This window comes from Oxyura jamaicensis, chromosome 9 (assembly GCF_011077185.1).
Source record: "Oxyura jamaicensis isolate SHBP4307 breed ruddy duck chromosome 9, BPBGC_Ojam_1.0, whole genome shotgun sequence".
NCBI classification, from domain to species: domain Eukaryota; kingdom Metazoa; phylum Chordata; class Aves; order Anseriformes; family Anatidae; genus Oxyura; species Oxyura jamaicensis.
This window is the reverse complement of record NC_048901.1, coordinates 15,268,905-15,293,853: the sequence shown is the minus strand read 5'-3', so window position 1 is coordinate 15,293,853 and position 24,949 is coordinate 15,268,905. Positions and strand designations below refer to the sequence as shown.

Sequence of the window (24,949 nt, the reverse complement as noted above, 5' to 3'; positions counted from 1 at the left end):
GGTGAGACGTGGTCCTTCAGCCAGACTGATTTTTCCAGCCTGGAGTTTAACTTTTCATACTAATTTGGTGTCATTTGCATAGGATTCTCTCCCTTCCAGGGAAAAGTGTGCTCCTGTAATCTGATCTAAAACGGCTCCTAAAGGAACCATTTAACTATTTCTCTAGAAGCATGTAATAAATTTCCCGGGAGGACTGGTGCTCTTCTGCTTAGTGGAGGAGTGAGAAAGTATTTAGCGAGATTTCCCAAGAGATGAGCCTGGATGTTTCTATTCTATAGACAAATCTGCTATTATTGCTCATTGCAGGGACATGCAACAGTGCACGGAGGCTGCTTTGGCTATGCTGATGTTCTGCTGCTTCAGAAAGGGTTTCCTCTTCTGGAAGAGCTGATGCCACTAACCCTTGTTTGGTCCTAAGCCCTTGGGTACCTCTGCTCTGTGAAAAAGGGCTGGATTGGCTTGGTGAGACCGTCTGTGGGTGGAATGGACTTCCCTCACACGATCCCACCAACTACACACACCCAGCTAATAGGGCACAGGATTGGGAAAAAAAGGGGATGCGTTTTTATTAGTGTCTGGAAAATAGTTTCCAATATTGGTGGTCTTAAGGCCGGTTCTGGGAGTGGGTCTTGGGATGCTGTCTCCTGTCCACTGCTTGCTGATACGAAATGCAGCAGTTCTCAGGTCCTTCTCATATTGGGAATTGGCGGGATGAGCTTTTCCAGAAGAAATCTGCACAATGAAGGCAAGGCCAAAGCCATTTCTGTACATGCCGTTATAAACATTGGGAAAACTCCAGATTTTTTTCCATAGGCTGCATTTGGGGATTTACAGAGCATCGAGATTGATACATGTGTTTATGTGACAGGCAGCTGAAAATTCATTGCAATCCTGGTGAAGCCACCGAAAGTTACCGGTCTTGTGTTAATGCCTCAGGATCCTGCCTGGACTGGAGCAATACCCAGCAGGAGCCCGATGAGCTGAGGTTGTTGGATGCACTCCTGTCCTGCTCTTGATGCAGCTGCAGTGTTTGGTGCTTTCAGCTGAGGCGTTAGTAGGGCAGCTGCCGCCAGGGCAGGTGAAATGCCTGAGTACTGGGCACTTAGGTGCTGCTGTTGGAGCTCAGAGTTGCTGAGATGCTGGGAAAAAAGAAAAGAGAATCAAATCCTGAAAGCTATGGGAAATGTGCTCCTTGGCAGATGAGTAAGAAAACGTGTGGTTTTCAGCATCCACAGGGAGCTTTGGGCTCATTTGGGTGAAGAGCTCACGGAGCCATTTTGGGGCGGTGACACCGTTGCCTTTCAGCCCTCCGAGGCTTCGCAGGGGACATCCCTTCCTAGGCTAAGCCAGGAGGTGCTGGCCCTGCAGAAAAGCCCAGGAGCCTCTTCCAGCCCTCCCCACGAAGGACAACTCCCCTCCGCAACTGCGGCAGGGGCACTGTGGCTGGGTTTGTCCCCCGCCTTCTGCCCGCCTGCACTCGCGTGACCTCCAGCCGTGGCCGAGCAGGACATGGTGCGGGCACATCCCCCTCCTGGCAGTGACAAAACTCGCCGCTGCACTCGGCTCTTGGCCCGAGCGCTTAATTGGGATAATTAATGCTGCATGGGGGCGAGCAACTATTTCTCTGAAGTCCTTTGCAGGCTCTTTGCAGTCTGCCCGTGCGGCATTTCTATCTCTGCGCGTCCCTCTCCCATTCAGGGCTTGTGGAATGACTAAGTAGTGCTGACGGCATTAGTTGTTGGCCTGTATTAATTATTTCCGCGGGTTCTATTTACTTGCGTGTTCCCTATGGGAATGCTGTGCATACAGATCACAGCAGCACTTAATTTTATTGCAGTAAGCGGCCGAGGTTGAGGAAGGGTGGGGGGGAAGAGGAGAGAAAGGGTCGTGTATGCGTCAGCCCTGTCAGGCTTTTCCTTCTGTTTCATTTGTGCTGAGGTTTTTATTATCATTAAGCCGATTGTATCCGTGGCACAAAGGGCTGAGTTACCTCGGTAACCACACTAGCTGGGATGGTAATCCATTTATAGCATCACTGCTCAGGTCTGATTAAATTAGCATGCTGATGACGTAAATGCTTGGCTGGGTGATGCTGACGAGGCTGCTCCTAATAGGAACTCTCGCCCTTACATTTATTCTCATTTATTTCATGAGACCCCTGCAGGAAATGTACAGAAATAAGGCTACAGATGATTGACTCTTGTTTTCAGAACAACTTGTGCTGCTAGCAACAGACAGCGATTTATATGAATGCAGACGGCAGCCTGCACATTGCGCCTTGTTGCCTCCCGCTGCAGAATTCCCCACGCAGCCCCGCCGAGGCAGAGCCCCCGTCTCGAGCCGTGCTTGCCATCTGCCACAGCAGCACCAGGAGCAGCTCCCCTGTCTGATGGTTTATTTCCAGACATCGCCGAGAAAGAAATAAAAAAAGGGGTAATAATAAAAGGAAAGGAACACCCTGGTTCTTTACTCCCTCTTGTGAGTTTCCTGCAAACACAGACATCCTTTTTACTCGTTTGAAACAAGCCAGTTATTTATGTCTGAATTTTCATCGTTGAACAATAATGTTCAGTGCTAGCATTTAATACCATGTGGATCAAATGCTTTCAGCATCTTCTGACCAGCCCCTTGAGGGAAAACACTGACAACTGTATGATCACATAGCTGCGCCTGTTGTTTGATGAAGTGGTGAGAACAAGAGGACTGAGAGTTGCTGAAACTCCTGGTTTCCCTTCCCAGCCCTGCCTGTGATTTACTAGATAAGCAGTCTTTGGGGCAGGCTGCTTCCTAGCAGGGTATTTGGGGCTCCCAGTACTTCAGTTTTTTATCTGCAAAAAGAGAATTTAAAAGTATGCTTTTTTTTATTTTATTCTTTATTTTTCCTCTTTGCAAGAGGCATGGGAGTGATTAAATGCATTTAAGTTCCAAAAGTGGTTGGAGATCCTCAGATGGAAGGTGTGCGGTGCTGACCAATTTACCATTTTAATTGTCAGGTTTGATTTACCCTGTCAGCATAGAAGGATTTAAAAGGAATTTTTGAACAAAAGCCGTTTTGGGATGGAGGACTAAAAATGCAATAAATTTTAAGTAGCAATAAATAGTTTGGCATTTGCCCTGGAGTGTAAGCAGAAACCACTGGAGCTACACCTGCTTTGAGTCGGATTTGGGCTTGGAAATCTGTCATTCGTGAAATAAAACGCATGTTTTCGAGACACAGATGCCAATGGGCCAGTGCTGGGTTTTTGGGGCCTGCAGATTTCCATCTAGAACTTACAGGGCTTATCCTTGGGAGCGCAGCTGCTGGGGGAAAACGTGGATAGGGTGGGGGTGATGTTGGGGTGCCCAGGACCCTGCTCCCCACACCTCTCCCAACCCTGGTCTCTCTCCATGGGAAGCATTCAGCGCTTGGGGGACCCAGCCCCAAATTTCCAGGCACCCCAATGTATAGAAGAGGGGCTTTATTAATGAACGTCTGCCGAAGGGTTAGGTTCTGCCTCTGGCTCAGCCCCAGGCATCCCTCCGACGAGATGTCCCGCACCGGTGGCCCGGGATGGTGTTGCACGAGCAGGCTGCGTGTGTGTGTGCCGTGTACAGGACATTCATTCTCACAGCACAGAGATTAGGGACCTAACGGGGTTGCTGCCTTGCAGGAGCCTGACCCTGGGGCTTTCCTTTAAATTTAAACTTTAATGGCTAACGCCATTGATTTCCAATTTCCAGAATAAAATATTTAAGAGCCATCAGCAGCACAATGACCTGATGGCAGTGCTCCTTGGCGTGGCTCTCCTGGATGGGGCTTCCTCTGAAGGTGACAGGCATGAGCGCTCTTTTTGCTGCTTTATTTAATAATTTAACTAATTGTGTGACTTTCAGGTCCTGGAGGAGGGAGCTGCCTCCAAGGGATGTGGGCTCTTGGTGTCCCCATCATCACGAGATGGTCGAAGCTCATAGCAGAAATGTTCATCGCTGGGCAAGGGGGACTCCGGGCTGTATGGGGGCTTGGGAAGTCCCCCTTTTATTAAGAGTATCTGCTTAATAAACAGTCAACCCTCTTGATCAGCACCCTGTGTGCTGGGGCTGACAGAGCGTGTGTGGAGGAGGTGGCTGTCCCTGTGCCAGCAGCATTTGCAAACCGCCTGCTGGTGTTACTGCATCGAGATCAGGGTTTATATCAGAGGTGCCATCAGAGCCTAGCTGAGGTCGTCTTCTTTTTGAAGACTGGTCCAAAATAAGAGTTACACGTTGGTCTGAAGGGTCTGCCACTGCCTTGGTGTGCTGCAGGAGAAACAACTGAGCTCCTGATGGCTCCTCGAACAACTCAGACGACGACCACAGGGCTGGAGGGAAAGTCCCACTGAAATTCCCCTCCCTTCCCCACAGGTTTCTGTGATTTTTGGCATGATTGCGCTGCCTTAGAGTGCCTGGAAATTTTCATTATAGGTGAGCAAAATTTCAACTCATTTGTCTACCAAATTAGAACGAGGCAGGGGATGAACAGTAATAAAATTCCTCTTTGTTGAAACAGACCCATTATTGCTCATTTGGAGAAAAAGAAAAGCCTCTCGTGTTTGCATGTGTTTTGATTTTGATGCTGTTCGAGCCTGGTCCCTTTCCTCTCTGAAGTCGGGATATTTGTACTTGATTCCAGTGACTCCAGTGGGAGGGGAATCTGTTGGCAGAATTTGGCTTAACACCGTGGGGGTTTCTGTTTATTTGGCGGGGACAGGGGGAGAACAAGACTTGTTTTTTTAACCATTTTTATTATTGTTCTAAAGGAAAATTCACTGCTTATTATCTCACATACTTTTATCTGGTGCTGAGTCATGGAAGTGAGAGAATGTGTAGGCGTCTTAGCATAAGAGAGAGTAATTCTGTCATTTACATTTACAGACAGTTATGCTTTCCAGAAAACTTTTTTTTTTTTTTTTTTTTTTTTTGTGGGTTGCAAAAGTGATTAATCTGCTGCTGAAACTGTCAAAAGAGGTTTTCTGTTTAAGAATTTTTTGAAAGAGAGAAAAATCTGTTTCTACTTATAGGAAATAATAAGGTAGAAATTGAAATAAAAAAATCATACTGAAAGAGCAGACAAGAAAATGTACCCTTTCTTAATGATATTTTTCCTTTTTTCTTTTTATGTATCTATCTGTGTATCACCCTATATATCTGTCTGTCTCACGGAAAAGTCGTGTGGACTTTGATAGATACAAAACTAAATATAGTTCAACGATGGCTGAGTTCAGCATTATCAATTCCAGCTGTTAAAAGTATCATGGGATCAGTTTAAAATCATTTATATTTTCTCCTGAAAAAAAAAATAAAAATCAACAACCCACAACTAATTTCAGTTTCTTCTTAGTTTTCCATCTGTTTTTTTTGAGTTCTTACCATGCTTTAAGCTCTTTCTGCAATCTTGAAAGGTACTTTTTTAATTTAACAAAGTCCAAAATCCTCAATTAATTTTTTCTCTTCTGTATTAGTCATGGAAACTACTATTTTTCTTCTCCTCCATCCTTTTTTGTCTTTTTTTTTTCTTTCCTTTTTCCTTTTCCATCTTTTCTATTCTCAGAGGAATTGCTGGTAGGCTTTTCTTTTATTATTAAGGAAAGAATTAGTTACAGCTGAGGGAACACCTTTCCTCCTTGTGATATATCCTCAGTGGTGAAAATTGTCGTTCTGTTGGAAGGTTATGGAGGCTTTACCGGTTCCTACCAAATTGGTGTAAGCCATTGAAATCAACACAATGATCTTCTGTGACTAATTGTTGTTGTTGTTGTTGTTGTACCCATTCCTAAGGACAAACAGGACAACATGAAATATTTGGCATGGAAATTTAAGTTTTTTTTTCTAACAAACTACAAAGTGGTGTTTTGAAATGATCTTCCAGCAGTGGGGGAGAGGGTACAAAAACTTGAGCAATTTTCAGGGTAGTTTATTCCTTTATGCAGAGTATGATGCAGCACAGAGGGGGACAGAGACACGTCTGTAAAGACTAGCAAACTGTGCACAAATATATATGTATATAATAATGTCTGGTAAATTCTACTGGACCCTGTGTGCATGAGACACGTGAAATCTCATGTGAAGATGCTCACATGCTGGAGCCCTGCTTTGCCTCCATGTTAAAGCAGACAATAGGTGAGGCCTCATCAGACAGAGACTGGTCAGAGATGGCTCCACATGCACGCTGGAGAGTTTGGAGGCAGGGACATGTAGCTGGGGCTTAGCTGCTGGCAGGCTGCCCCTGTCCAGCAAAAGCCTTGGTTTTGGGTGTCCGGAATAGCTGATACTCCATGGTCAGTTAGAGCAAGGTAGCGAAAGCCAAGCAGGATGCTGTGCTGTGAGCTGCAGTTGTCACACGTAGCCTTGGGCAGAGGGAAGGAGTCCAACCATCACGTCACCTTCCACCAAAAACAGCCTCGGGGCGGAGGGGGTGTCCTCACAGTGTCCCACCTAGCTGAAGCCCTCGCTTCCTCTGGTGAAAGTGCTTGGGTTCGGCCTCTCCCATGTCCCTGCTGTGTTAGAGTCTGCTCCCCCCGTCCCCCCTTTCTTACAGCTGCCCCTTCCCAACCGTAACAGCTTCAGCTGTGAACCTTTGGCCTTCAGCAGAAAATGCTTTGAGCTGTGGAAGTAGGATATTGATTTTTACATCACGTGCCCCACAAGGCTTTGAAAATCACATTTTTTCCCTTCAGTGTGGCTTATATCTAGTTTTTAGGAAAAGACGAGCTTTAGGCCCCGTGAGATTTCCTGTTCGGGGTGAACGAGCTCTGTGTTTAGGTCTTTTCACTGGAAAGCCACACGCTGCAGCTGGACTGCTAAATTAAAGGGGGGAGGGAATTAACCTGGCTTAACTTAAGTTTTGACAATTCCGTTGAGAGGCCAGTGACTCATTTAGAGAATTCAGAGAGTCCACAAGGGCTAGAATGATGCTTCTGAAAGCTTATAGAGTGTCATGGCTTTGTGTTTTAACAATTGGGTCCTGCAGTGAATTCTTGTGGGTTGTTATGGAAAAGAGATTTATTGATGACTTGTGATGCCAGGACGCTTGCTCTGTGCATAGTTTATTTTTTCTTAAAATACAAATATGTCATGAACCTCAAAAAAGAAGCAACGCGAGCTAGTAGTGCAGTTCATCTTGCTGTAAATTCAGACCCAGACCTGAGTTCTCCCTGCTCCCCTCGAGTTCAGGTCTGGAGCTTCGTTTGCCCTGTGACAAACAAGAACCCAAGCCACAAAACTCCACTTTGGATCCAAAATTCCTTGCAGTTTTTGGGCGTCCACTGCTGAATTTTGGATAGCATTGAGCCCTTGTTAGAACATTGTTGAAGCCAAGCTGCTCAGAAGGACTAAATTAATACTCCCTAGTCCCAAAGTTTTTAGCATTTAACACTCCTGCCCCAGGGCTAGAAAGTCACTGTTTCAAATTCTGAAGTTAAAAATGTCAGAATCGGTTAGGCTATAAGTCCCAGGAGCCATCAGTATACATTTATACATCCACCACGAGGGAAGAAGTGAGGAGAGCGGGAGGATATATGTGCTTGTTTTGAATTAGCCAGCGGGTTTTCAGTTCCCGGTACCGAAGCGTGCCGCGGGTCGGCTCGCCAGGCCGGGGCTCGCAGGGGCTGCAGCCGGAGGCCGGCCCAGGCCTCTGCTTAGCCTGTGCTCAGCCTAGGTCAGAAATCTCATTTGCTTTAATTCAGGTATGACTTGCCAAGATCTCCTTACATGTTCATTTTTAAGATCTGTTAAATTTGCATAGAAACCCCCGATGTGCGGAGAAGAACCCTCCAAATTCATTGGCAGTAGCAGGCCGAATCCTGATCGGCCACAGCCAGCGTTGAAGTAAATCTCCTGGAGTCAACTGACTTGCTTAAGCTGGCACCAGTGTCACTGAGATCAGAATCTGGCTTCTTACAATGCACTTTTTAAAAATGTAACTCGGGCAGAACGAGGTTTTAAAGAATATTCTGCTTCTTAGCTGTGCCTGTGATAACCTTAACCCGCTCAGCAGCTATGGAGCAAATGTCTCAAGATGTTATTTTGATCCAAGAACAGTGTAAGTGAGGAAAATTATAAATCATAACTTAATAGGGCTCATTAGATCATCACTGATGAAGTTTAATGACTTTTTTTTTTTTTTTTTTCCTAAAACTGCTGAGCTGAGAGGAGCATGGCATACAAGAAAGCCTGGTATTAAAGTAGTATGTGGCACTAAGTTGCTTGAAAAAATAGTTGTCGGTTTTGGAATAAGCATATAACCTATTCAGCAATACGAGTTGTTGAAAAACACAGCTCTTGCGTTCTGCTTAAGAATGAAGAAGATATTTTTTTTTTGCTTCTTTTTTTCTGTGTGTGTTTTTATATTAAAAATTACAATGGCTATTTGTGACTTTGTTTCCTCAAGGCATATTTAGGAAAAGCGGATTGATTTATAATGCCATTTGCAACAGAACCAAGCCCGCAGAGGCAATGGATTTGACACTGCTGTACATGGGCTTTTTAGAGTAATATTGTTTTGGTATTAAGTACGGAAAATGCCAGTCCTAAATTTTTATTCTAAATTTTTATCAACGTGGTTTTTAAGTAAATACTTTATTATCCATATGTTTAATGTAATTTTATGTTTTCTATTGAGAGAGGAAAATAGTGGGGAAAGTGATTATTCTGAGTTAGCACCTTAATTTCTAAATATTCTCTCCAACTGCCTGCATTGCTTTTTACTTGAGTATTGCTGTGTTACAGACGGTATTTTTCTGTGCTACAAATTAATACTCTCACTTTCCTGGCTTGTTACAGTATTGCCCTGGTGTTTTGAATAGACTAGTCGTAGTGGGTAAATTCCATGCATCTTGATGTATGTATTTATATACGTACAGAATAATTTTAAGAGCTACAGCGGGTGAAAGAAAACCTTTCCAATCATATATGTTTCTCAGCATCGTAATTTGGAGTCTGTGATATTGTGAAAAGACGAAGGTATTTCGGGCAGTGGTGATAACCCAAGCAGACGGATAAACGAGGGAACGTTCCACTCCAATTCCCAGAAGGAGCCATCTGGGAAAACAGTTAAAGCTGACCTGTTGTTGGAGCTCGTCAGCGTTTTGGAAAGGTGTACATTGGACCTAACAGGAAAAATAACCTCTCTGTCGTATCTGCTTGCCTTTTATGGTATTGTGTTTTCTTTTTGTTTGTTTTTTTTTGTTTGTTTGTTTTTTGTTTTTTGTTTTTCTTGAAGTGTTACTTTTTGGTGAGGCTGTATGGTTTTTCTCTGCTGCTAACCACTCAAGTTACTAACTTGAATCATTTTTGTATCCCACTAAAAATATTGGCGGATGATGGTGGGTTCTGGACCTCAAATGAACCATAAGAAAGCAGATGTTGTACGAACACGGAATTGTTCAGTGATGCTTCTGCTCTGCTGTACTACTATTCGCGCAGGCTTTAAAATGTGGGGAAGAAAAGAATAAAAACACATGGTTTTCACAGGAAATAGAGACAATACTAACATTTGAAAATGTTTATGCCCTGTGGTAGGATAATTTTTTTAATCTGGTTTAATAGACTTTTGGAATTTGAAAAGATAAATAGGTCATAAATGCAAGCAATGCAACAACTAAATGGAATCGTAAACAAATAACAAGTAAAGCAAAGTAAACCAAGTAGAGTCTGAGTGCATATGTATTTCATATTATTTTATGTGTGCATATGCACACTTTTAATATCCTCTAGAATTAATAAAGGAAGAAAGCTTGCATACTCTATAAACACTCTAAAAATCCTTTGCAATTTAGTAGGAAATGAGAACCTTTTACAGAGTTTTTGGACTATTTTTTAAATCTGTTGTTCAACACACAATGGAAAATGCTAACTTTTCCATCTAAGCTGTAGAAGACTTCTCCAGAAGATACCGTGAATACGTTTCATTGTGTCACTCACAGCTGCACAACCCTTCCCCTCACTCATGCATCTTCCATTATACCGTTTTAATCCATTTATGTTAATCATGACACACATCCATGGATAGCTGCATAATCTGTACTCTCCAACCTGCCCATATTTATCATGCACATGAGCTTCTTTTCCATTACAAATAGTGAGTTATAAAAGGAAGAAAAAACGTTTTTAAGTTTGTGGATGTTGTAATTATGATACTTTAAGCTTCACTAGCTTAGTAATAGCAAAAGTCATAAAAATACCTTGCTCACCCAAAGTTCTTATTTATAGGGGAGTGGGGGCTTTCCCCATTGTCAGGCAGTGCAACGTCTTACCTAAGTTTAGCAAGGAGACTCGTTCAACTCATTAAAGTGCCCAGTTTGCTTAATGGAAATGCTTTGGATGTGTCTGCCTTACTAAGCCTTAGAGAAGGTGCTCCTTAAGGAGCTTGGCTTCTCTGTACCATACACTTGTGTTCCCAGCGTACCGCTCTACCCTTTTTGTGGTCTTCTGTTCCGGGATTGTATTCAGTAGTTCTGTATTTTGATGTAACCAAAGGGCTGTGGTGCGCAGCTCTTTACATAATTTATTGCTGAGTCGATGTGCCACAGATTCAGCCCGCGTGGGGGGCTGCCGTTGTGTGTTCCTGAGGTCTAGACTGGCGCAAATTTGTCGTTCTAGTCATGAGAGTGGGAAATTACAGAAATATCCCAAGATTAATTCAGAAAACATCTAACTTCTCACAACTGACATCTTCTGTAGCTTTCTGACAATTATATTTCTCATACTGATGTCAGATGACCTTGTAGATGAAGTGGCTACTGCAGTTGAACTGGTCAAGAGGAATAGCTTAAATAGGGGAGTTTTAATTCTAGCTATCCTTTTCAATGAATTAAACTCAAATTATGGCCCTTGACTGTCTACCATAGCTGGAAGTATTTAGGTCAATTGTTTGCACATCTTTAGAGATGGTCTTTCACGTAGTCCTTCTCATAAATACCAGATGATCACTCATCAGAAAGGGAAAAACAAATAAAAAGTCTCACGGTACAGTTGTTGTAGTGATAGTGTTGGGGTAAACAGAAAAGTAAATATGAAACCGAGAAGGACAAGCAAAATTCCTCCCTGGCATTACATTTGTGTTTTGGAGACCAAATTTTTCAGATGTGCTCAGCCTCTGTGGAATTAATGGAGTGTTGGAAAATGGAAACCCAGCTTGCCTCGAAAACTTGACACCCATACTGAAAGCTGAACCAAGGTGTTTGTCTGTAACTGCACACATCTGTTGTGAAAGGCTTTTTTCCATGATAAAATACTGGAGGTCAGCTTGCTATCACCTTTTCTTTTGTGCACCCTCTTCTCCCTTGTGTTTCAAGTTGGGCCGTCACAAGGAGTGCAAAAGAGGTTGTGAACAGAAACATTAACAACTATGTTGACTCCTTTTCCACCCTTGGTAGCAGCTGAAAAACAGATCAAAGCTCAGAAGCAGTTGTGTTCTTGTAACACTTTATGGCATCTGTAAGGTATTCTCTTCATTGGAGAACCAGAGATGAACACTTTATTAAATTTCTCCTCTTTTTCTTTTGGTGTAATGCCTAGGAGCAATCTGTTCAAGTACCTTGATAGCTTCTGGTAGTCAAGCCAACAAGCTGAATCCCATATAAACACTGCTGGGAAGTATGAGTGTGGCTGCTGATCACGCACAGCCCATGCCTCCGTGATGCTCACATGGCAGCTGTGAACTGGAAATGAGAGAATGATGAAACTGAAAAGAAAAGCTTAATCCGATTATAACCGTGTTTTGGCTGAGGTTTTTATGGTTTTGGACCAGACTTCAAAATTTTGGATGAGATTCTAAGGACGTTTTGACACCTCAAGACACCTGTGCTATCAACTGAGCCATGTGTACCACATAGCATCAGTGCACAGGGGACCAACGTGTCCTCAGTGTGTTTGGTCTCCTATATGGACATTATAAGGAAGGCCAGAAAATCCTTGATACTGAAAATGCATCGGATATGCTGCATGGGAGCAGTGCATCTGCCCATGATCTCTGGACATTCAGCAACCCAGCTAGAGCTCTACCAGAATGCTAAGTATCTGCAAGTCCCAACTGAAAGGCCAGATTTCTCTTTTTCACCCAGATGGTATTTCAGACAGAAAAAGAGGATATGCTGAGGGGAACCTGAGCACGCATTATTACTAGTAAAGCCGCTTGTTCAAATACAGAATTTGAAGTCAGCAGGTGTTAGATGTGTCTGAACATCAGGAAACCCCATAAAATGCCTGTTCACGTTTTCAGGTACCTAAAGGTCCGGGTTTCGAAGCATGGTATTTAATGTTTCCCTGGGGCTCTCCTTCCCAAATTGAGAGGGAGCTGGGCTATACTGCCTCAGGCAGGAAGGAGTCAGAGCCCAAATGCTTCTCGTGGCAAGGCAGCAGCTCCAGTTCCAGTGGGAGCCACTGTTCAGCATGTAGGTGGGAAAGTGCAGCCCACCCACATCACCCCCTTCATGTGCTGGAAATGCCTTTGCTGCCCAGCCTCTTGGTCCTGCAGGCATGGCAGGGCCCTGGCTCGTCGGCTGAGCTGCTGGCACTCCGCAATCCCCCTGATGCAAAGCAGTAGCTGAGCGTGAGTGGCAGCGCGCTTAATGCAGGGGAAAGGTATCTCTGCTCCTACCAGTCACGTCAAAATTACCTGCTTATTGTGGGATTCGTCTCTAACTTGTGCTGTCTAAATATTCAGTGACTTGTCTCGGCTGTTTTTGTGCTTCTTTTACAGTCAGTGGAGAGAAGTAGATTTCCCCAGTGGATGATTCATCTCCCTTTTAAAGCTTCAATATTAGAATGGGATAAATGACCCCGTGGAGATGCATTTCTTCACCGATCTCACAGCTTTAAGCACGTCATCTAGCTGAGGTGAATGCCAATCCATGGTGTCAGGAGGAGCCAAGTTAATTTTCCACCCTTCGCTGGCTTTGCCACACAGGCCTCCAACCGCTGCTGCCACCAAGCCCCACTGTGAAGATTGCAGCTGGTCCTGGTGCGTGCCTGAGCTGGCCCTGCGTTTCGGTCCCGCTTGCGCTCGTGGACCATGCAGAAGAGCAGCTGGGTTAGGAAGAGAGGTGCTGCACAGGCACTGGCAGCCGGTAGCCTCCTGGGAACGCTGCGTCTTGCGTTCAGCCCACCGGTAGTTGCCAGGTTTTTGCCTTTCGAGGGTTGTTTCATTCCTCTCCTGGAGTAAATGTGACTCAAATACTCATAAAAGACAGCCCCAGCTAGAGCAGTGGTTCGCAACCTGTGCTCTGGAAACCCTGGGAGTCCTTGGATCACTCCTAAGGTAACTAAGAAGAATTCTGTGAAAGGTAACTTAAAAGAAAACATGTTTATTGTCAGTCGATTAACTCTCTCCGTGAAGGAACTTGTCTCTCCTGAAAAACATTTGGGGGCTGCAGAGCATAAAGGTTGAAAACCACTGAGCTGGAGTAATGTATCTTTCTATGCGATAATTTGACAGCTAAAGGGCTAGAACTATTCAACTGTACCTTTATGAAAAATGTCTGGAGAATTGAATAGAACGTGATAAACTTTGTGTAGGCATTTTTGATCCAGTCTCTGAAACTGAATAACTGGAGGGATTCTATAGAAAATACTCTACAAATACACAAAATAAAAGGAGAATCGAGTCCTTTTCATAAGGCTTCCAGCTGATCATATAGAACCATGCTCCTGCTGTACACTACAGTTACTTTGTACTCCTCTTAGGATTTAACCCTGACACGTGGTGTAGAATTATAGGCTGTTTCTTGTAGAACAGATTTCATCTCTAGTACCTATTTAATGACTTTGTTGTAGGTGTACGCTGAATTTAATGTAAGATCTATGTAAACAATTTCTACAGAATGAAGAATCGCACAGCTATTCCGAACTCTGGGTTTCCCCACTGGGGTAGCTTTGAATCCAGATCTCCAGCTTTGACAGTCAGACCTGTAGAAACGCATGGATTTGTGATAACGGCACAGACTTCTCACGTGGTGGTTGGTGCAAGAAACTCCTGCAAATGTTTATAAACTTTCACTGCATTTAAGTAGACATGAGAGGAGTTACCAAACAAAATGATTCCCCTCACAGCTGCTCATGGTAGCTTTATTTAGGAGAAGTGTTTTGGGGTTTTTTTCCTCCCACATTCATTGAGTTCTGTTTGATTTTGTCAGTATTAGTTCACCTTTATTTGAACTGCTGGATAATTCATTTGTAGAAGAGGCAGTACATTTAGGTACTTCCATCTGTGTTTAAACAAGGCTCTTGTGCTTTCCCCCATTAAAAAAAAGATTTTGTATTATAATGTTTGTGGTAGTTGAGGTTCTGAATTTAACTCCTTCCTACTCTAGTTTCTCTTAACAACTCTGCGTTATCAGCACCTGGGGTTTCTAGTTTACTCTCTCTTTGCAAATATGAATTTGCAAGAAGGGGTTGATGGTAAGTAGCGTGGTTCTAATTTGCACTTGCGAAGTGTGTCAGACAGTTTCATCTAGTGCATGGCGAGCAGAGGAAAGCCTGTCTTCCTTTGAAAACAGCCTTTAGAGGATGTCAGAGAGCGTGTTTGGCTGCAGTAGTCACTTGCAAATGCAGTACAGTTTTGAAATGAGCTGTCCAGGAGCTGCTGGAGGAAGGGATGCCTGAAATCCTATGAAGCCACTCTTTTTCTTTGTCTTCGTCCTTTTTCTAACTCCTATTCCTACTTGTTTTCGTGCTTCTGGGCTGTCATTTCGGTGTGCTTTTGGATGAGTCTACTTCGTTGCGCTACTAGATGTTCCGTGGACTCGTTTGGATGCAACATTTGTGACAGTCATCTGTTTTGCTGGGACTGTACCCAGTGATATAGGTAGTCCTTTCCAGCTTTCTGTTCGTTACTCCCTCTTCATCTACCCGACATCTTTATAGCCTCATCCATCTCTCCTATCCTCCTAGTGCCTAACAGACATCTGTTGAAATCACTCTTCTCCATGAAGTGTCGTTTTCTCGTTCTTCTGCACATGCCTGTCCTCAGAGCAGGAATCTTGTCCATAGTTCATGTGCATGTATAGCGTCTTTTCTTAATCCACTGATGATCTAGAGGTTTATGCCAGGGGTGATATTTGAGTCCGTGGCTGGGTATGCAGAAGCCTGGACTGTAGCCACCCTTCTCTCCCAAGCAAAAGGGCAGAGGATTTATGGTGCTACCTCACCTGTGCCCTTGCTCAGGATCTACAGCCAAAGTTCCTCTTTGTGTCCCCATAAATCGTTAATGCTCCAGTAGTGTTAAATTCCCTCCAACTTGTCCCATATCTCTACTACACCATGTTAACTAGTGTTACACCCTCCTCCTCCCACTCAAGCCCAGCTTTCATCACACACTTGCCCAGCACCCTCAGAGGAATTCAGAATGAGTCACGCAGGGTGCCTCTGGGGACTCCTACTGATGCAAACTTCCTCCTCCTCAAGGCAGGCTGTGGTTTGAATGCCACAATGCAGCCAGCACTTGTTAGCTCGACCCTTTGCTCTGAGGCTGATGGCAGAGCTGGGTCTCTGGCCCAGGCGCCCTGGTTTGCCACCTTTCCTTCGTTTGGGTCTTGGTGCAGGAGGGGAGACTGAGCGCATCCCTTTGGTGGTGTCAAATGTGGGAGCTGCTCAGAGCCTTTCAGAGTGCCAGTCAGCGGGCAGCAAGGGTTATCTTGGAGGAAGAGGTTATCATTAGTTTCTAAGGTGTATTCCAGTCCTGGCAGGAGACTGGCACCAATACACGACATGTGTTATGTGGATGCTTATACGGGAGATTAAAATCCCTCGGTTCTTGGGGTGGGACAGGCTTCCATCGCAAGAGCTTTACTGCCAGTCTGTCATCATTTGCTTCCAAAGTCCGCATTCAGAAACATAAAATGTGATGAATAAGGGCTCGTTTATGTTGTGTTGTTTTGAGCTTTCCCCCTCCCCACTGATGTGCCATTGTCATTAAAACATTATCTACCTTCTGCCTGTTCACATGGGAAAAAAATGCGTTTCTGGTGGTAATTACACAGTGCCGCATTGTGGACCTTTCATCCCATTACAGTAAGTGGACAAACTACTGTCATTTACAAGAATGAAATAGGTGAGGAAATGGGAAAGTTTCTAGTACTCCTGGACATAAATACCAAGCTGACATGGCAGAATAATTCCAACAGGAAGCAAATTTTCATGCTAGCACTGAGCACAGTTGTTCTCTGAAGGCAGGGATAGAGGAACGCCTGCTCCTCATCGGGTGTTTCAGAAATAGAAGGCTCAGGCAATATTAGTGGAGGGCTACAAACCCTGAACTTGTCTCTCTCTGTCTTTGCATTTCAGCAAAATCTCTTTGTTCTTCTCAGTTTCAAAATCTCTTCAGTCTGTCTACGCTTTGTCGTGGATCTTTTTGTAAGGTCAGGGTTTGAATACATTGAGATGTTTTTTTCCAGCAGAAGTTTGCTGCATTGTTTTTCCCCACCTCTGCATATACACCTTTTACACCTCTAAAACTAGATTGATGCTCTTACTTTCCTGTTGTTTTGCTCTTTTATAGTGAATCCTTGTGGGAGGTTTGCCCTGAAGGTGTGATTGCAGAAGTTCTTTTCCAGTGCCTCAGCCAGAATGTCTTTGCACCTGTCCCCAGGGAAGAGCTACCAGTTGTGTAGTTGAGCTTCCTTATCCCTTTGGTAGACGTGGCTGTGGGCTGTGAATGAGAAGTTGGGTGGCTTGCTCTTACCTCCCTTCGTGTGTGGTTGCCACATGGTGCTGGTGGGCCTGCCTCTCTCCCACCTTAGCATGGATGGTGAGTTTGGTACCCTTGGAGGCTCAGGGAAATAAATGGGTGGTTGAAGTTCCTCTCCAGCCCCTGGCCTGGGTTGGTTTGGCAGCAATTTATTGCCGCCACCTGCTGACCAGGCAGAGGATTTCTCTGGCCCGGGGTGCTGCTGCTGAGCCCCCACTGCCCTCTCCCCGGCCCAGCAGCGCCAGCGAGAGCGTGAGGAGGCAGCACAGGCAGGCAGGGAGCCTGCACAGAGCAGCAGTGCCTGGGGACAAGCACAGGACTGAGCATTTACGGAAAAGAGGTGGATGTCATAGCTTGAACACAGCCTGTGGTGAGAGCTCAGCTTGTCTGACTTTGGAATGCTGAGAACTTGGAGGTTATTGAGGGGATCGAGGTGAGATCAAGCCCCGTGCAGGAAGGTTGGATGAGATGAACCATCTTGCTAAGTGCAACAGCAAAGAAATTCTGTCAAACTGTACGTGTTCCCTTCTATACAGAAGGCATGAAATTCAAGTGTCCTTTTTGAATAAAGGAAAATAAAGAGAGGCAAGAAATTTTACCTAATCCTGAACTCCAGAGATAGAAGTTGGCTCTTCACTGATTTAGTGAAAAGGCTTAATGGTGACCTTCGGTATTCTTCAGAAACCATTTCATATTGTGAGCACTTTAACAAAGCTGTCGTTTTGCATGGCTGTATTTGGACATGAGAGTTAAACAAGAATTTAAAGAAAGAGAGACAAACAAGTACATTAGACAAAAAGATGTAAGATACCCGTTGGGACAGTGTCACTGCTTCACTAAATCTTCATTCGGTCGCCAAATCCCAGGAAGTGGCGGTGCCTGCTGTGAACCAAATCCCTGGCTGCCCGAGCGCCGCTGTGCCCAGGTGCCGGTGCAGGGTTACAGGGTTGCCATTGCAGGAGCTGACTTCTGAAGCTCTTGGGAATCTTGGCTTGCTTTCTGCCCTTTTATGTGCCGTGTGTAGCATTTGCCTTCGCTGGGGTCACTCCAGACTTGCAGAGCTTAGGAGCAGAGCCAGGAGCAGGGGCACTTCTGTATCTCGCTTTGCTCCAAGCTTATTCTTACGGCTTGGGAGCTGCTTTCGTGCCATCCCATTTTGCTGCCTCCTGTGTTGTGAAAGGTGTTCTCATATCGGGGGCAGTACCCTCCAAGCATTGTGGGAACCCAAGGAATTTAATGTCTCCGTAGATGCTCTACTTGCATCTATTACCTTCTATTCTACTACCTTCTTTTTCTTAGTGCTCTCATTTTCAGAGGAACACAAGTCTCCCCCCTAATTATTCTCCAGTGAGTCCCCTTTTTTTCCTCACATTTATCGCTTTTGAGTTTGTTTGCTTGTTTTGAGGCACAGGAAAAAAACCCAAGGAGAGACGAAACACCGTGCGTGGCAGTTCTGCTTGGTTGCAGCAGCACTGTCCCTGTTCTGTCAGAGCTGGAAAAGGTTGCTATTACCATTTTATAATGTGTGGTCTCAGGTACATTCCTGCTTTCCTAAGCAGTTTGAGTTGCTGTGCAGATGTTACTGTAAAACCCTGTTCCCTCTTAACCCTTCCGCACACAATCTGATGCCCGAGCAGCCCCTCCTGCTGACGCCGCCGCTCTCTCTGTTCGCTCCTAGGGCTCCGGGACCTCCAGCAGCTCTGCTGCCACCGCCCCGTCCGTGTCCACCCCTGTCACTGGCCACAAGCGGATGATCATTCCCAACCAGCCTCCCCTCACCGCCACCAAGAAGTCCACCGCCAAGGGCCCGGGCCAGCCGGCTCCCATCCCGGTCACTCCTATCGGCACCCTGAAGCCACAGCCGGTACCGGCCTCCTACGCCACGGCCTCCACGCCCAGCCGCCCGACCTTCAACGTCCAGGTGAGGACGGCGCAGCCCAGCCCTCACTACCAGCCGCCCGGCCCGCAGCCCACTCACTACGGCAGCATGGGGCCTGGGCAGCCCTACGCGGCCCCGCCGTCCCGCCCGCCTGGCGCCCCGCAGTACGGCTCACCACAGCCCCGCGGGCCCGACTACGGCTACGCCCCGCCGCCCGCCCGGCCCTCGGAGCCCAGCTATGGCTACGCGCCGCAGCAGGGCCGGTACCAAGACCCGTACTATGGCGGGTACGGGGGGAGGAATGGCTCCGAAGCGCCCTACATGCCGCAGAGCACATGGAAGGTCGAACCGGCGTATCCAGCCAGTAACACCGTGGGCCAGGCTCCTCCCGGGCTGTACCAACCGCCTGGTACAAAGAAGACCTATATCACCGACCCAGTGATGGCCCCGCAGCCGCTGCAGCAAAAGGTAAGAGACACCAGCGCTCACAGGCTTCCGTGGGGGAGTGCAGAGGGCCCTGGGACCCTTCCACAAAGGCAGCGTGTAGGTTTAAATGGCTCTGCCTGCACCCATGTGTCCCAAGCAGCAGAGGAGCCACAGCTCAGGCTCCTCTTCCCTTGAGGTCAGGGCTGCAGGCACGTTAGCTCAGTAAGCAGGAGCTCAGCTTCTTGCCTCTTCTGCCCCCTTGTCTCCATGCCCCACATCAATGGGAGGAAAATAAGGAGGAATACAGAAGGGAGTTTCCCTCCACGGGGCTTCCAAAAAGCTGGAAACAGGGAACTCTCATCTGAATAGGCTGCCCGGGGAAGTGGTTGAGTCACCATCCCTGGAGGTCTTTAAAAGACGTTTAGATGTAGAGCTTAGGGATATGGTTTAGTGGAGGACTTGTTAGTGTTAGGTCAGAGGTTGGACTCGGTGATCTTGGAGGTCTCTTCCAACCTAGACTATTCTGTGATTCTGTGATTCTGTGGTTCGAAAATAGGCTTCTGGGGGCTTAGGACTTGCGTCAGCATGGAAGGGTGAGGCAGCCTCGCGTGCAGAGGCTCAGTCTTAGTTGCAGGAGCTCGCCCTGCGGGGCGGGAGGGAGCTACGTCCCTGCAACATGCCCCTACATGATAAGCTCATAGGCAATACGTCTGTATGGCGTTAGTGCCATAGACTTTCCTTCCGGGCTCTCCCAGGATCAAACGAGAGGTTGGGTGTCAACATCTCGTCCTATGGGTGCTCATGGACATCTTTGGTTCACCAGAGAAATAGTTCCTCTTCTTACGCAGATGGGAGGTACAACAGACACTGTTTTTGGTTGTGGTTCAGAGCGATTCCGGAGGTTGACCTCTTGTGTATCGCTGTTTAAAAATCACATATTGCTGAAACCACATGGAAATGAGTTCCCACACAGTGCTGCGGGCTCTCTGATTTTCCTCTCAGGTGGTGGCAGGGCGAGTGGCATCCAGCCACTTTAGCCTGTGCCCGGGCCTCATAAAGCAAAGCTGATTGGAAACAGAAAGTTAAACTGATCTGCTTGGTTTCTCTGTCCAAATTTCAACCCTGGCCGACCCTTGTCACTTCTGCTGGCGGCCATCTCTAATGTGGCTCCGGGGGCATGTGGGGACTTGAGCTTTGTGCAATCCTTGTATATGACGGGCTTAAGTTCCACTGAGGGGTGAGGACAGCCGTGCCCAGGCAGGGAGGTGGTGAACCCATTGCTGGCCGGGGCCACCCTGGCTCGTCTCAGCATGTCCCTGCTCTCCAGCCTATGACTGCTCACAGAGAAAGGGTAAAAAACTTCTGACACATAAGAAAAAGTCTGTCCCTTGGCATTGCGCTCACTAGAAGCACACAGTCTGTCTTTCCCTGAATTCCAGATTTTCTTACAGTGGGAACTTTTGAAGGCAAAGATGCTTCTTGAGCAATATATGGAGAGCAATAAATAAATAACTCCTTGGAATATTATCTACTAGCAGTTAATAAACTGCTTTTTCTTTCTTCTTTTTTTTTTTTTTTTCCCTTTCCTTACCAAGAAGCTAGGAGTGAGGAGAGAAGCAATAAACTCAGCTCTGCAGGTGCCAGGTACAGAGCTTAGATTGGAAAGTAGCGAAGGGTACAAAATTTGCACAGAGCCTTAACTGGTGGAAATTGGTGTGGAGTCACTGAGGAAATGCTGAGGTACAACAGATACATATTTAGACTTTTAAAGATACAAGTAGGCCTATATATATAAAAAATTAAAAACTTTAATTCAGTCAGCATCTCTATGGAAACGCAAATCATCTCGAACCACAAACAGCACAAGCCTGTTAGTCTCATTTGCATTACAAAGCTGGAGGGACAATTTAATTTAGCTCAAGTTTGGGGTTTCACGTATGCATAAATATATATTTATATATATTTACATATGTGTTTGTGTGTGTGCACGTGGCATTTGCAAATACACGTACAGAAATATTTTATATGTATCTACATAAAAAAGATTTCAGTTCTCCAGCAAAACAGACCGTGATCTGCTTGGTGATAAATTCTTCTAGAACATACTTTACCTGCTAGCCTGCTAAGCATTGGCATTATTGCCTGTTTCACCTTTGAACTTACATCTGGTCTCTGACATACTGGTGGCAGACTGCTTGATTGCTGCTTCGTAAGGCGTACCCTTTAATTGGTGAAGAACTGAAGATGATCTTGCAGTCTAACAGGAAATGGTCAGTAATAAAACATTGTATGCTTTGCCAATGAAGCAGTGTTGTCCAGGTTTACTAAATGTTCTCTTCCCTTGCACTCTAACTCATTCATAAAATCAACTTTTGGAATTATTTTAAAGGGAGAAAATGAAAGGCTATTAGTGCCAGATTTCTGATAGAGAGCTGTCACCGTAATTCTACTAGTTGGCTGCTACGTGAATTGTAGTATATTCTTATACACACAACTGGCTTCTGCGTTTTGTTGTATTTTGGCTTTTCAAGGTTAGTTTGAGGCCTTTCAGTTAAGGAGAATGATTTGAGAAGACAAGGGTAAGAAACAGGCATTGATACGTATCACTTAAAATGCAAGTATACCTTTAAGTATTTTTGTTCTTGCAATGGAATCAAAATACAGAATACTTCCTAAATGTAGTCAGAAAAGTGCATTCTTAATTTTTAACACACTTTGTGTGGAAAATATTAAGGATATCTTAACAAATTGATCTCAGACTAGCAATTCATGGTCCTTAATTCTAATACATACCATGAACTGTCAGTGTGACAGTAGAAATTTTCAGTCAGTTCATTTAGGGTTTTTAGTGGGTAAAAAAACCACCATGGTTTATATTTTGCATTCTGGCTACGAAGAGGTTGTGGCTCTATGCTTATTGCTGCGTGCTAATCATGTTGAAGTCGCCGCTGATCCAAAATAAATCTGGATTGGTATGGGAACAGCAAATAAGCTCTACGGGCTCTTAAAGCCCGCTGAGAACAATGAGTTTTACTCACACACAACTGGTGCATTCTGTCCTTGGGCCAGTTATGAAGTGAGAATGGTTCATGTGAAACCCCTGTGCATTTTAGTCTTCTGTAGCACTCCATGTAGCATTAGTGCCCAAGTCCTAGTTAGGAAATGAACTAGTAGAGTGCGTGTCCTCATTTAAACCTTTGTCTGCTTCAGGGGTATCCCTGGCCAAAAATCTCAGTAGCTTTCTCTTCTGAGTTGAAGATAGTAGGGATCTCTGCGTGAGCAACAGGGGAGTTGTCACAAGATCATCACAGAAACGTGTGAAATGACCAGCTGCCTTCATGCCTGTTGCCAGTGGTACTGTGTCCGCGCAGACCAAGTCCAAGTCTGAAGCCTCTTACTTAACTTCTCCCCTCCCAAAGGTCAGAGAGCACAAGACCAGAGTGACTCATTAGGTATGCTGATTTTTGGCACCAAGATGTCCATCCACAGTAGGGAAAAAAGAATGGCAAAGCCAGTTTCTGACATGGAGAATTCCTGCAAGTTTGCCCTGTGGCCAAAATAGAGTTGCAGAAACTACCACCACTGACCAACACAGCTATCATCAAATATTTGCGTGCTGAACTGGTTGACTTACCAAATACTCTCGTCACACTCTCATATCTTCAAATAACTCTAGAACCTTTCACTTTGGTTATGTTTGAGTGTTTTTTGAGATACTATTGTATATCTCCCAAGGGGTCAGGAGAAAATATGCTACGGGTGTCGACCTTGTTGGCATGTATTGTAGCTCTCACTCTGTCTCGTTCCTTCAGTCCTACAAAGGCTCGGTCCCCCGTGGCCCTAACCTTTGCTATTTTTGTCTAATGACAGGAGCTATTGGCACCTGGGGCCTCAGTCCAAATGTTTAGCTTTGATAGTGTGTAGTTTGGCACTTGAGGATCCTTTTTCTGCACTCAGATTTTATGATTTTAGCAGGAGACAGAAAGTCCTTCAGACTTTCAGGGACCTCACCTGGCACCTGGTATATATGAGGGGTGGCCACTGTAGACACCCAGGAGGTCTGTCCTTCCTGGATCTTGGATCCCATGGGTTCTCCTTCCTCTTTCTGAATCAACTCATAGTCCTGAGGAACCACATTCCCTTCCAAAGGGACCTGCATGTTTTCAGCATCCAGGCTGGGTGCACTTGAAATCACTTGAGGACAGCTTGTACTTTTGGTCCAGAATGGTGGAAATCTCAACGAAAGCACTGATCTCTTCAGAGCAATCTGCTGGTATGAGGGGGAAAAAAGTGTCTTGTAGCTCTGATCTAGTACAGCATCCAAATCCATGCTCTTTTACTGCAAATGTGCAGTAATTTTCCTTTCGGTAGCTGTGTCTGTTCATGCCTGCTCCCATGGCACAAGCGTGTGAGTCCTCACGTGCTTAGCAGCTGCCAGCCACAAGTCCCCTTGTCCCTGCTTATGTACTTAGCGGTGGCAGTGCGTGTGGAGCAGGACAGCCACCCCAGACAGCCTCTCAGTGTTGTGCATCGTTGTAGGTGAGCACCGTGGAAATAAAATGGAAAGACAAAGGGAGATCAGGAGGTAAAAGTAACGAGGCAGCTCATGCTTTTGGCATGGTTTAGGCGGCGGTGGCTGCTCGTGATTAGCAGACCTCAACCACCGCATCCTTTCCGCACTGCTGGAGGTGGTGTTTCTTTGCTGCCTGCTGCAACCAGCATTGACACGGTCTCATGAAACTTGCAGTACCCAAAAGAGGACTGTGACGGCTCGCTGTTTTCTCATTTTACACAGCTTTTGTCAGTTTTTCCACTGATTTAATACCTGCGATGGAGACATTCACTTGGAAGTTTCATCTTTGCCTCAGAAACATCTGCTCACCAGTGTCCTTTGCTATGACTGATGCACTTCTCTTGTACTGGTTTAATAATTTTTACAGTCTGCTATCACTCACATAAAATAGATACCTCCGGCACTTGCGTTTGAACTGAGACTAATGCTCTTGCTGTTTGCTGTTAATCTAGTGGCTAGGAATTTTTTGTTCTCTGCAGATGAGTAAATGCAATCTGCCAGATTTCCTCCTGCTGTCACAGGGATATAGTCTTTCTTAGCTCTGCTTTTTGCTATGGAGAGAGGCAGGCAGCTTAGTGTACACAGCCTGCCTCCCCCCAAGAGTCTTCTCCCCCAGAATCTCTCATCTGCACCCAAGTCAAATGTCACGCATCAAAAATTTCCATTGGATGGGATTCAGAGACAGTGTAAAATGGTGGTTGAAGTCAGTTTTCTGACAACGTGAGCTAGTAATTGCCCATAGCTTTACAATGCTAAAATAAATAATAGTAAAATTAAAAATGGTTATTTAAAATGTGGCAGTCTGGATTTGAATGAATTAAAAGAGAAAGATACTGTAAAGTGAAATAAAAGGTGAAATTCCAAACTTCAGAACTGAATTTGTGATTTCAGTGTGACATTTCAATTTCAAAATTTCCAAATGAATATGCAAGCGCTACCCTGAGAATAGTAACAAATGTCAAAATGTTGACATTCTTCACAAAACAGTAATTCTGAGTTCTAACCAGCACTAGCTGTATATCAGCTGCTGACTCTGTCATTGCTTCTGGGTGGATTAAATTAAATGCTGTTGCTTCTGTTAAAATGAGGAGGAGGGGAAGAAGGCAGTGGTGTCTAACACTGCGATGAGAAGCTCAGAGTTGGGACTTGTTGGCACTCTGTGCCATTGAGGATGGTATTTTCCAATCAGAGATAATACGAATCTCTGCACCAAAATCTCTGCGCATTTCGTCAGAATTTTTAGGTGCAAAGGTATTGTCAAGAGTTGCAAAGAAAAGTTTTCAGAACAGCTTGCTTCAGGAATCTGGCACGCTCTCTCTTATACCTTAAACTTTTGAAAGAGCCTGATTCTCACTGCAAAATGTGTTTACCA

At 45.3% G+C, this 24,949-nt stretch overlaps 1 protein-coding gene across 7 annotated transcripts in view; it reads left to right on the top strand.

Annotated features, from left to right (window-relative positions):
* LPP (LIM domain containing preferred translocation partner in lipoma) overlaps positions 1-24,949 on the top strand; it is a 312,873-nt gene that overhangs the window by 166,703 nt on the left and 121,221 nt on the right. For all 7 annotated transcript variants that reach the window (XM_035334161.1, XM_035334162.1, XM_035334163.1 and 4 more), the window contains one exon: positions 18,378-19,046. In XM_035334161.1, coding sequence (XP_035190052.1) covers positions 18,378-19,046 — 669 coding nt within the window. The remainder of the gene's footprint in view (positions 1-18,377; positions 19,047-24,949) is intronic.